The 13,251-nt window shown below is 46.4% G+C and overlaps 1 protein-coding gene across 5 annotated transcripts in view; it reads right to left on the reverse strand.

Moving 5' to 3' along the window:
* Nucleotides 1-13,251, reverse strand: part of RIN2 (Ras and Rab interactor 2) — a 250,694-nt gene that overhangs the window by 68,901 nt on the left and 168,542 nt on the right. For 3 of the 5 annotated variants that reach the window (XM_030915634.1, XM_030915635.1, XM_030915636.1), the window contains one exon: nucleotides 1,037-1,137. The exons of 1 other annotated variant lie outside the window; for it this stretch is intronic. In XM_030915634.1, the coding sequence (XP_030771494.1) occupies nucleotides 1,037-1,137 (101 nt within the window). Of the gene's footprint in view, nucleotides 1-628; nucleotides 798-1,036; nucleotides 1,138-13,251 lie in introns of those variants that run through there. One more of the 5 variants, XM_030915637.1, reaches the window with a different exon arrangement.

A 13,251-nucleotide genomic window follows, 5' to 3' on the forward strand; every position in this document is an offset into this window, starting at 1 on the left:
ACCCCTATCGTTTTGTAGAGAAGGAAAGGAAAGGGAAGGCACAGAGAATTAAGGGTGAGTGCTGTTCCCCCAGAGACATTGGGTGTCAAAGTACCACCTGCCAGCTGCGAAGTGCTGGAAGGGATGGTGCTCTCTCCCCTCAGCGTATGATGGGGAACTAGTCAGGCTGGTTTGAAACTTGCCTGGACAACCAGAACCATCTGGCTGGCCTGTCTGTTGCATGACTCGCAAGCAAAACCCACTCCATAAATCAGCCTCACACTGCTCCAGGCAGGCTCAGCCCCACTTTCTGGGAGAAAGGGGAAGCTGTTAATGAATCTGGCCTCTAAGGCATGAAGTGTCTGTGTCTTTTTACAGCCATTCTATTGTTATCTTGTTAGCATCAAAGTTGGAAGAGGTCACCTTCAACTTCCCACCACCCCCCAACCGTTGCACCCCTCTTTTCTCCAGGTACAGACTATTCCCTTGCCTCCTATTCAGACTGCGTGCAGTATGTGCACAGGTATCGGCTTCAACAGCACAGCACACCGTCTTCCCTTTGTATCTAATTTACAACCACATCCAGTTTCCAATCGCTAAATGGCTTTTCAGGTTAATGGTTTTGGAGACTGCTGGGGTTTTTTCTGACCTGAGAATGCAAAATGAGTCCATCCTCTTTAGCTGCTCCCCTGTAAGCCTTCTGGAGACTCACACGGCTACACTGAATTCTACTTTGCACACGCTGGATCTCGCTGCGTTACTGTTTCCATCATTGGGAGTAGGTGGATATGGCACAGACAATTTTAGGTTTCCGGGTTCTGGTGCCAGGAGGAATCGAGAGAGTGTACAGTTCAAGTGCCTTCAAAGTGATTAAAAGAAACAAGCAGACAACTAGTTCCTAGGCCACTCCCACCTCCTACAGAGGATTTCATCTAGAGCTGCCACCACACTCCCAGTTCCCAGACTTCTGAGGAGTGACTGCAAGTCAGCCCTTGGCAGTGCCAGGGTTCACTCGATCTCTTTCTCGTACCCATCACCTAACCGTGTCTCTGGTCACCTGTGGGTTTCAGCGGGTTCCAGGCCATTTTCCAGGCTGACATCTGTCCGCACCATCTCCTGTTTCAGTTCTCCGATCTCCGAGGCAATTGTGTCAATGAGCTATTCAAAGACAAAAATAGTATGACGTCAGGAAGTGGAGAGGCGTGGCATGCCCACAGCGCCTGGGGAGCTCAGGCTCTTCAGTAGGAACAGAGATGACCATCTTCTTCTATTTCTTTTTTTTTTTAAATCTTGGCTCTGTGAATTTCCTCTGGCCAGAGGAAAAAATAAAGGGGGAGGAGGCAGCTTCTCCTTAGAAAGGGGAAGAACTTAGGTTTCGGTATTGTAATAAGGAAAAGAATATGATATCCAGTTTGTGAGGTTTCAGTATTGTAATAAGGAAAATAATATAACACCCAGCTAGCTTTCTCAACATGAATATAGACAGAATAAATACATCCTGGCAAAACCGGGCCTCAATATCCATTTGGCAAGGGAAACAATCCAAAGGAACCCCCTTTGAAGGACTGAAATTCATACAATCATTATTTTGGTTATAGAAATGAGCTTCTTGAAAAGACATATCCAGCATAAACACTGATTTTTGAAGACATCAAAATGATTTCTTGTTCTATTTTTGCACTGCAGTGGAGAGAAGATTGTTTGGGAAAGGGAGGAGAAACGACTGAGTGAGGTTGGGGTGGGTGAGTAGGGAGCAGGGGAAGTGGGCCCCGGGGCCATCTAGGGGAAAAAGCGGCCCCATCTCAGATCCCCACCTATCCGTGCACCTGCATCTGACCCTTCAGGCTGGTCTAAATTCTTTCGCTCTCCTATTCACTCATTCAACAGAGTCTTTCCCGGCGTGCTAGGCACTGTAAGTGTAGAGTAGCTGTTCTCAAGGGTGCCACTCTGCTCACTATTTTTTGAAAACATAGTAATTTTTCATACAAATGTTATTTACATCTACAAAAACATAGTAAATTTTCATACCAATGTTATTTACATTAACATGTAATATGTCCATTATTGTTTTAAAATAAGCATTTTTAAATTTCTTCATTTAAATTTCTAATATAGCAACTATTTATAGATATGATTCACACAAACGTAAGTTCTTTAGGGTCCTCAATAATTTTTAAGAGCATTGGCCGGGCATAGTGGCTCATGCCTGGAATCCCAGCACTTTGGGAGGCCGAGGCAGGCAGATCACTCAAGGTCAGGAGGCCAAGACCAGCCTGGCCAACATGGCAAAACCCCATCTGTACATAAATACAAAAAAAATTAGCCGGGCATGGTAGTAGGTGCCTGTAAGTCCCAGCTACTCCAGAGGCTGAGGCAGGAGAATCACTTGAAACTAGGAGGTGGAGGCTGCAGGGAGCCGAGATCATGCCACCACACTCCAGCCTGGGCGACAGAGTGAAGCTCCACCTCAAAATAACAACAACAATAATAATAATTTTTAAGAGCATCAAGGGGTCCTGAGGCTAAGAAGTTTGAGAACCACTGCTCTCACTAAAGAGAAATGTTGTCTTGTCTCAAGCAGCTTTTATCCCACCCAGACTCTGGGAGGGAAACTTCATTTGTGCTTAAAGCTTGTTCTAAAATGTGACCTCATCTATTTGCTCATTATTTCCACTTCTATGGGCTTTTGCTTCATGCCAGGCACTACAAATGGGGAGTGGAGCTGAGAAGATCCCAGTTCTCCTGGAGATGAGATTCTGGTGGGGTAGAAAGACACCAGAACCAAGCACTGAGCAGTTCCAGAATGAAGACAGATGAAGGTAATGCTGTGGGAACAACGAAGGGGCCACACGGACCAGGGCGGGTGGGTCAGGGCAAGTCTTTTTTAAGTGATAGAGCCTTGAATGACAAGAATGCCATAAAAAGATCAAAGGAAGAGCCCTCCACATGGAGAGAAAGTTCTGGAGCTGAGGAAGGTGTGCAGGAGGAGAAGCAGGCAGCGATCAGATCTTGCCAACTTCTAGATCATAGTATTCATCACTTTGAGTCTTCTGTGGTAAGAACCACTGGAAGGTATTAAGTAGGGGAATGGCATTTTACAAGTGTTTTATGGTCTAAACCGATCACCTTGGCACTGAGGTGGTTGGAAAGGGTGAGACGAGAAACAGGAAGACCAGCTAGGAGCAAGTACAGTGGTCTAGGCAAGAGATGATGTAACTTGGACCAAGGTGGTAGCAGTGGAACTAGAAAGAAGGGGGGAATTTAGGAACTATTTGACATAGAAATTGATATAATTTGATGGATTGAATGTGGGGGTGCTGGAAAGAGAAGAATCAAGGGTGGCTCCCAAGTGTTTGGTTTGAGCAATTAATAAACGGCTTTGCCCTTGACTGAGATGGGAGCAATGGGGAGGAATTAGACCTGAGGAGGAAACCACGTTGAACTTTGGGCAGATTAAATTTTATTACAGTTGCTATCAGCCATCAAATAAATCTGTGAAGTAGCTTCTGACACTCTGGAAGGAGATTTTTCTACATTTGGAAGTCACTGGCACGTGTGGTTGGCATTCTAAAGCACTGTGGCAGGGAGAGATTATCTAAGGAGAGAGGTCAGTGGAGAAGGGGGCCCAGCAGATAGCTATGGATACTCTCAGGACTTAGAGGGTCAGAAGAAGGGAAGCCAGCCAAGCCCTTCATGCTTGATCCATCCCCTCGGTGCCTGTGACTGCAGTAAGGACCAGAGGGGGAGCTTCCAGAAACACTGGGGCCTTGAGAGAGAAAATGATTAGGAGATTCTATTTTATACACATCTCTGCGGCAAAGTTTCTTTTAAAAGTCTGACAATGCCAAATATTCTAGGATGTGGGAAAACAGGATCCCCTTTGTCTTTCTCTGTTTCCTGTTGCTATAACAGAATACTCCAGACTGGCTAATTTATTAAGAACAGAAGTTTATTTGGCTCATGGTTCTGGAAGCTGGAAAGTCCGAGAGCATGACTCTGGCATCTGGTAAGGGTCATCCCATGGCGGAAGGCAGAAGTGCGTGGAGACAGGGAGAGGAAATCGGCCAAGCTCATTCTTGATAGGAAACCACGTCTTTGAAAACTAACCCACTACCAAGATAATGGCATTAATTCATTTGCGAGGGCAGAGCCCTCATGACCTAATGATGTCTTAAAGATCTCACCTTTTAATATCATTACAATGGCAATGAAATTTCAAGATGAGTTTTAGAGAGCATATTCAAACCACGGCACCTCTTACACTGCTGGAGGAGTATTGACCTCAGAGTTACTTCGGAAAGCAACTTGGCAACATCTTGTAGGGTTAAAGATGCACAAACCTATATGTGTACTTTACAGACTAAACTTGCACGTGGGCACGAAAATACCTTTGCAAGAATATTTGTTGCACCATTATTTGTGAGAGCACCTAAGGGTCCATTAATAGGAGAATAGATAAATTAATTGAAGTATAAAATGCTACATGGCAGTTAAAAATTAATGAACCGGAACTGTATGTATGAACACATGCATAAACATAAAAGCTCAAAAGGCTTTTTTTGAAAGCAAAAAAAAGGCAAATCAAGAAATACTACATTCAGTATATGAAGTTTAAAACCATGCAAACATTCCCAACACAAAGAAAAAGATACATGGATGGATATCCCAGTTACCCTGATTTCATCATTACATATTGCATACATATATCAAAATATCACCTGCACACCCCAAAATATGTATAACTATGACAAAACAAATTAACAAATAAAAATGTATCTCAATAATATTTATATCGATAACATGTTGAAAGGATACTATTTTGTCTATGTTAGGTTTAAAAATATATTATTAGGCCAGATGTGGTAGCTCATGCCTGTAATCCCAGCATTTTGGGAGGCCAAGGTGGGAGAATTGCTTGAGACCAGGAGTTGGAGACCAGCCTGGACAACATAGTGAGACTGTTTCTATAAAAAAAAAATTTAAAAATAAAATACTGTTACATGTTATATTATTAAAATTGTAAAAGCATGCAAAACTGTACTGTATGTTTATAGATACATACATGGGCACAAAAGCTATCCCAATATGTATGGGGTTATAACCCTAATCCAGGATAGTGGTTACCTCTAGACAGGAGAAATGGATGAAAGTGTTCACAGGCCAAGTGGCTCGGTCACGTGTGAGATTTTATTTATGTATTTATTTTGTAGAGACACTTTCTTGCTGTGTTGCGCAGGCTGATCTTGAACTCCTGGCCTCAAGCAATCCTCCCGCCTTGGTCTCCCAAAGCTCTGGGACAGCAGACAGGCGCCACTGTGCCTGGCAAGATTTTATCTCTTAAAATGAAATGGCAAAATGATGACATTTGACAGCACTGAGTGATGGGTATTTTACAGTCATGTGTGGTTTTCTGTATGCTTAACGCGCTTTGTAACCAAAGTTTTAGGAAAACAAGACAAAGAAAGGGTGGTGTGTATGAAAATGGAAGGAGTGAAGGGGCTAAAAAGGTAGAAGCAAGGAAGGGGTTCAGGGGAGTGTGAGCAGCTCTGCTGAAGTCCCACCACCCTGGGACTAGGCCCTGCTTCATTCTGGACTCTGGCTGTGGCACCAAACAGGAGAGCCACACACCCACCAGAAGCAGAGGGCCTTGTGAGGGAGGGCCGGCCACAGCCTCTGGCAAACCTCAAAGAGAGGACTTCCACCCCAGCAGGAAGCCCTGTCACTGGGCACATTTCCCTCTCCACACTTTGGTTACCTTCACAACCACCATACTGATTTGGACATAAAAACCCCAAATGGCCTTGATTCTCATTGGAATGGGCAGCGGCTGATTCCCTTCAGCCAGGCTGTTTTTGTCTGGGTACCGCTCTTGTCGATGCTGTTGGCTGGATCTCCAGACCTCCAGGTTTCCTCCTTGATTCCTTCTCTACATCTGGCCACACATAAGAAGCTACGATCTGGCCGGACGCGGTGGCTCAAGCCTGTAATCCCAGCACTTTGGGAGGCCAAGACGGGTGGATCACGAGGTCAGGAGATCGAGACCATCCTGGCTAACACGGTGAAACCCCGTCTCTACTAAAAAATACAAAAAACTAGCCGGGCGAGGTGGCGGGCGCCTTTAGTCCCAGCTACTTGGGAGGCTGAGGCAGGAGAATGGCGTGAACCCAGGAGGCGGAGCTTGCAGTGAGCTGAGATCCGGCCACTGCACTCCAGCCCGAGCGACAGAGCGAGACTCTGTCTCAAAAAAAAAAAAAAAAAAAAAAAAAAAAAAAAAAAAAAGCTAAGATCTGTGGCTGTCACTCAGGAGCACTCCCATGCCAAGTCACCAATCATGCCATGCCACCTATCTCTAGTGCAGAGGAAGGCGCCACGACCCCAAGGCACGAGGGTGGACAAGCACAGAGGTTGCACTTGACTGGATCGCTGTGGACCCTTCCCTGCTGGATGTGGGGATTTTTTTTTTGGTCCCCGGAATCTCCCCTAGCCCCACCTCCCACCGCACCAGCTTTTCTCTCCCCTTCCATTCAGTCCTGACTCACTTGTCCCAGAGCACAGAGGGATTTAATTTCACAAATGGACCAGAGTTTAGTGTTCCAGGGCCAGTCCTCCCTTTCAGAATCATGTGTATATACCCCCTGGGCCCTCCGCCAGCAGCAGTTAGCATCACAAAACACTTCCTCCCCTCTGGGATTGGATTTTGTCCCACTGAAGGGATTTTGCGTGTTTTTTAAAGTTGTTTTTGGACAAGTTTGTGTTGATTTATTTGTTTGTTTCTAATTCTCACAGACTTTCGATCTCATCCCTTACACTTGCTTCTTCAAAATTTCCTTCTTTGAGGGCAGAAATAACTTGTCACCCAACAAAGGAGGCCAGTTTTAATGTCAGCTTTCCCATGTCAAAGCCAATAGCAGTTGGTGCTACAGGCCCCGTGTGGCGACTCACGCCTGTAATCCCAGCACTTTGGGAGACTGAGGTGGGTGGTTCACTTGAGGTCAGGAGTTTGAGACCAGCCTCGCCAACATGATAAAACCTCATCTACTAAAAATACAAAAATTTGCGGGGCATGGTGGCATGTACCTATAATCCCAGCTACTTGGGAGGCTGAGGCAGGGGAATCGCTTGAACCCGGGAGGCAGAGGTTGCAGGGAGCCAAGATTGAGCCACTGCCCTCCAGCCTGGGTGACAGAGCCAGACTCTGTCTCAAAACAAAACAAAACAAAACAAACAAACAAAAAAACCCCCAAAACAAAAACACAAAAATCTGGTGCTACTAACTGAAGTTTCTCCAGACCCACTTACACAATCCCAGCCTCCAACACATCCCTGTACCTGTGCAGAATTCCTGCAAGCAGGGGGAGGGGCTGTCTACATATCTGCAAAGCTGGTGAGTGAGTGCTGCTCGCTACAGCCAAGTGGACACCTGGGAAAGTGGTGGCAGAGCCACGTGGCTGTGATTCAGTGCAGCCAGAGGGTCAGACAGGACAAAGCTGGCAAGGCACAAAGTTGGTGAGACGATGGTTCTTACATCAAACACCCTACACAGCTGCATCATTCCCAGAAAACCCCACAAGCAGCAACAAAGACCCCAACCCAAGGGATAGCCACCTATCCTTATAGAGCACAGCAGACCTCCACTGAGAGCTTGCCAGGGCATTGCCTGTGTTTGTTTTCCCTGCAGGCATGTACAGCAGGACAGAGGGGTGATGTGCTGCCTTTAGAGGCTGGGAGAGAGTGGGTTGCTGGCCTGGCCGGGGACTTCTAGGGAAGAAAAGGGGGTGCTGGTGACCACAAGAGGGAGAGGAAGGCAGGCCAGGGGTTGGGTCCACTCCCTCGTCCTGCATTCATGCATAACACACCTTGAGAAGCCCGAGGTGTTCACCTGAGTTCTTCATAAGAGCTGGCATCCTGGCCAAGGGCGAGAGAACAACTGGAGAAGGCCCAAGTTCTTTCCCAGCCCTTTGAGGTCACACCCAGGGCTGGGGCTGGGCAAGGCTGGGCCTGCTGAGTTCCAGTCTGGTGCAGGAGTCTACAGTAATTTGTACCATTTTGTAATCATTCTGCGTAATTTCTCAGTAGGCGGGGATCTCATCCAAAGGGCCATTCTTCAGGCAGCAACCTTGTGCAATTTCGAGGCAGTCTGGCTTGCAGCTCTGACTGGTGACCTGGCAGCTGGGAGTATGGGTAGGCATACCAGCTTTTGGCTCAGAAAAACCTGTCTTCAAATGCTGTCTCGGGCCCCGGTTGGCTGGGTCACCTTGGGCGACCCATTTGGGTGCCCTCATCCTTAAACCCCCAAAGCTAGGGCTGATGATATCAAGGGAAGGTCATTGGAGGAATAAAATGGACAATGAGATTAAAATACTGCAATAGGTTGGGCACGGTGGCTCACGCCTGTAATCCCAACACTTTGGGAGGCTGAGGTGGGCAGATCACCTGAGGTCAGGAGTTCGAAACCAGCCTGGTCAACATGGTGAAACCCTATCCCTACTAAAAATACAAAAATTAGCCAGGCGTGGTGGTATGCGCCTGTATTTCCAGCTACTCCGAAGGCTGAGGCAGAAGAATCACTTGAACCCAGGCGGCAGGGGTCGCAGAGAGCTGAGGTCACACCACTACATTCCAGCCTGGGCTACAGAGCAAGACTCTATCTCAAAAACAAAATAAAACACTTCAATAGGCACCTAAATACTCTCTAATACTCTTCCTATTTAAACGATCTCTTGTCCGGGTGCAGTAGCCTACGCCTATAATCCCAGTTCTGTGGAAGTTCGAGGCAGGAGGATCACTTGAGCCCAGGAGTTTGAGACCAGCCTAAGCAACATAGAGAGACCTTGACTCGACAAAAAATTTAAAAATTGGCTGGGAGCGATGGCTCACGCCTATAATCTTAGCACTTTGGGAGGCTGAGGTGGGTAGATTGCCTGAGCTCAGGAGTTTGAGACCAGCCTGGGCAACATGGTGAAACCTCGTCTCCACTAAAATACAAAAAATTAGCTGGGCATGGCAGTGTGCACCTGTAGTCCCAGCTATTCAGGAGGCTGAGGCAAGAGAATTGCTTGAACCCAGGAGATGGAGGTTGCAGTGAACTGAGATCATGCCACTGCACTCTAGCCTGGGCAACAGAGCGAGACTCCATCTCCAAAAAAAAAAAAAAAAAAAAATTAGCCGGGCATGGTGGCGTGTGTCTTGTAGTTCCAGCTACTCAGGAGGCTGAGGTAGGTGGCTCACCTGAGCCCAGGAGTTCAAGGCAGCAGTGAGCCATGATGGTGCCACTGCACTCCAGCCTGGGCGACAGCACAAGACTCCATCTCAAAAAAATAACAATAATAAAATAAACAAACAAACAAACAAATAAATAACAAATTATCTCTTTATATTAATGGCATTTGTTATTAACCAGAGAGCTGATACTAAAAGACACTTAAAACGGATTCATATACCTCCCATCCTGGAAAGAGACCATTTAATCACCAGCAGCACAGACCTGGGACTACAAAGAAACAGTGTCTGCAGAGTCCAATCTCCTTCTGCCTGTCTGCTTAGAAGCCTCTAACCTAGAGACTTGCCTACTAGGCGTGGAATGTCCCCTAATAGAGAGAAAAGTTGTTGTATGCTTCTTCGCATGCATAGGAAGCTGCAGAGAGGAGGGTAAAGGGAGGGACCCTAAGTCTTGTTTTCTTTCTTTTAGGGTTAGAGAAAAGGAGAAAAATTATCTTGAAGGTCAAGTAAAAGTCAAATAAGAAAGTGCTTATGGCACAAGTCCTGATACAGCGCTCTTCAAATTCCAAGTCTCATTCAGGAATGTTATCAGTGGTTTGAAAAGGGATGTGTTTCTGATATGTTGAAGACTTGAAACCTAGGGTGTGGGAAAAGTCAAGTCCTTGGCTCCCAGCTATGGAATTTCCATTCCCCAAGGGCATCAACTTGGCCTTGAGGTGTGGTAAGCATTTATAATCTCGGAATCAGCTCTGCAGTATCAGACCTACCTCCAGATCTTAAAAAAACACATTACCCAAACAGTTCTCTCTACCATGTGCTTCTGCTTGGCTGAGGAACCTCCTGGTGTGGTGAGTACCTCTCATGTAAGGGTTTTTCTAAACTAGTCTGGAAAATAATGAGCTTCCTCCAAACTTTCAAATGACCTTTGCCCCAGGAACTGTCACCTGGGAAACAAAAAGGTAATGGAGGCTTTTGCCCTTCACTTGCAGAGGGGCACCTGGACAACCACGCAAGCGCAGAGGGGCACCTGGACAACGACGCAAGCGCAGAGGGGGCACCTGGACAACGACGCAAGCGCAGAGGGGCACCTGGACAACGACGCAAGCGCAGAGGGGCACCTGGACAACGACGCAAGCGCAGAGGGGCACCTGGACAACGACGCAAGCGCAGAGGGGCACCTGGACAACGACGCAAGCGCAGAGGGGCACCTGGACAACGACGCAAGCGCAGAGGGGCACCTGGACAACGACGCAAGCGCAGAGGGGCACCTGGACAAGGACGCAAGCCCAGGGGGCACCTGGACAACGACGCAAGCGCAGAGGGCCACCTGGACAATGACGCAAGCGCAGAGGGCCACCTGGACAATGACGCAAGCGCAGAGGGCCACCTGGACAATGACGCAAGCGCATCTTTGGAGAACATTGTTTCTTTTCTTTTAACTTTGTGTGTTACTCCTCCCAAGGGTGTTTGCATTTACATTTTTGAAATTGTAATTACAAACATCACAAATGAATATATTTTAATTAAAGAAAATAAATGATTGTAGTTGAAAGTAATCTCCCTTGACCATCACCCATAATCTCCTTCACTTACTCAGATGTAACCACTGTAATCAGTTTTGTGTGTATCATTCTTGAATGGTATCATCTGTGTTTTCTCCACCCAATGGAATTGTACTGGCTTACTAATTTCACGCAACAAATTGTAATGAGGTTTATCCACATTGACACATGAAGCCCTGGTTCCACTGTCGTAAGCGGGAATGGTTTTCCACCATAGGGGTATACTACAATCCACATATCCATTCTATTTCGATAGACGCTTAGTCGTTTCCAGTGTTTTGCTATCCATCACAGGCAGGGCTGTGATGGTCACCTGTGTGCGTGTTCCCTTGTGTACTGTGTGAAACCTCAGAGAAAATGTCGGGGCCTATGCATGTAGCAGGTTCTGAGCTGGTGTCACAGTGCTCCCCGGGTGGCTGTGCTCTTCTGCACTGCCCCTGCCATCTGTGAAAGTGTCCACACTGCTTGTCAATGATTGATATTATCAAACATTTAAACAGACCAATCTGATGAACAGAAATGATTTTGTTTTGTTTTCATTTGCTTCGCCTTGATTAAATTTGTATCGTTTATTTCTGTTTCCTCTTGCAGGGAATTGCCTTTCCATTGATCTGTTGCCTATTTTGTGGTTTCTTGATTTTCAAAAATTAAGTCGCATAAGTTGGTTGTGTATATGAATCCATTGTCTGATATGTTTCACATATGTTCTCTTTCACTGTTTTTCTGCCTGTAAAATTTTCTTATGCTTTTAATGATGATAGAAGCAAATTTATCCAAGTTTTCAATATGGCTGTTGCTTATTAACTCTTGCCTAGAAAGAAGTCCCTCATCTTGAAGTAATGAAGTCTCCTTTATTTTCTGCTAAGACTTATACAGTGTATACAGCTTTGCCTGTTTATATATGATGTGTTTATTTATTTGTAGGCCTTTCATTCATCCGGAATTTAGTTTTGTGCATGGTGTAAAGTCAGGACTAGGCAGCAAGGAATAACTACAACATGGCCAGAGCTGAGTTCCTCCAGCCTGTTAAGCACTACACCCTGGGTTGGCTCTGTCTGCCTAAGGCACCTTCTGCAGGCTAAGGAATGTGGCCAGAGGGTAGTTTTTTGTGTTTTGTGTTTGTTTTTTTTGCAAATTTACCCAAAGGCTGGGGAGTGGTGAGAGGAGGGGCACAAAGAGGTAGGGGTATGAAAGTAGGAGTATGGAAGGTGGGGTATAGAAGGTGGGGGTATGAAGGTGGGGAGTATGAAGAGGTGGGGTATGAAGGTCGGGGTATGGAAGATGGGGATATGAAGGTGGAGGTATGAAGGTGGGGGGTATCAAGAGGTGGGGTATGAAGGTGGGGGTATGAAGGGGTGGGGTATGAAGGTGGGAGTACGAAGGTGGATGTATGAAGAGGTGGGGTATGGAAGGTGGGGGTATGAAGGTGTGAGTATGAACATGGCGGTATGAAGGTGGGGGTATAAAGGTTGGGGTATGAAGGTGGTGGGTATCAAGAGGTGGGGTATGAAGGTGGGGGTATGAAGAGGTGGGGTATGAATGTGGGGGTATGAAGGTGGGACTATGAAGGTGGGGTATGAAGGTGGGGGTATAAAGGTGGGGGTATGAAGGTGGGAGTACAAAGGTGGGGGTATGAAGGTAGGGTATGAAGAGGTGGGGAATGAAGAGGTGGGGTATGAAGGTGGGGTTATGTAGGTGGGGTATGAAGGTGGGGGTATGAAGAGGTGGGGAATGAAGGCAGGGGTATGAAGGTGGGCGTATGAAGGTGGGGGTATGAAAGTGGGGTATGGTCGGTATGAAGGTGGGGGTATGGAAGGTGGGGATATGAAGGTGGGGGTATAAAAGTGGGGGTATGAAGAGGTGGAGGTATGAAATAGAACTCTGTCCTTCATTTTTCATTGCAAATGGAAATGAGCTCGACAGCATTTATTCAATTGTCCATCCTAGCCCTGCTGGTTCAAGACACCACCTTAGTCAAAATTGGGATGTTCTATTTACCAAAAAGCAGCATTCACTATCTTTTAATTCCATTTTTCTCCTCAAATAGCAGTATGTAGAAAAAAATGTAATAAGCCACCCACCCCTATCCTCTGAGTTAAGTGAAATGAGTATTTTGGTGTGAATAACTTTATGATTTTAGTTCAAATTAGTAAATGGTAGTATCTAAAGGAAATAAACACAATGGATAATTTAATATTATCTATTTTTAAAAACAGAGGCCAGGCGCAGTGGCTCGCGCCTGTAATCCCAGCACTTTGGGAGGCTGAGGCGGGTGGATCATGAGGTCAGGAGGTCGAGACCATCCTGGCTAATATGGTGAAACCCCATCTCTACTAAAAATACAAAAAAATTACCCGGGCATGGTGGTGGGCGCCTGTAGCCCCAGCTACTTGGGAGGCTGAGACAGAAGAATGGCATAAACCCGGGAGGCGGAGCTTGCAGTGAGCCGAGATCACGTCGCTGCACTCCGGCCTGGTGACAGAGCTAGACT

The sequence above is a fragment of the Rhinopithecus roxellana genome, chromosome 13 (genome assembly GCF_007565055.1).
Source record: "Rhinopithecus roxellana isolate Shanxi Qingling chromosome 13, ASM756505v1, whole genome shotgun sequence".
NCBI classification, from domain to species: Eukaryota; Metazoa; Chordata; class Mammalia; order Primates; family Cercopithecidae; genus Rhinopithecus; species Rhinopithecus roxellana.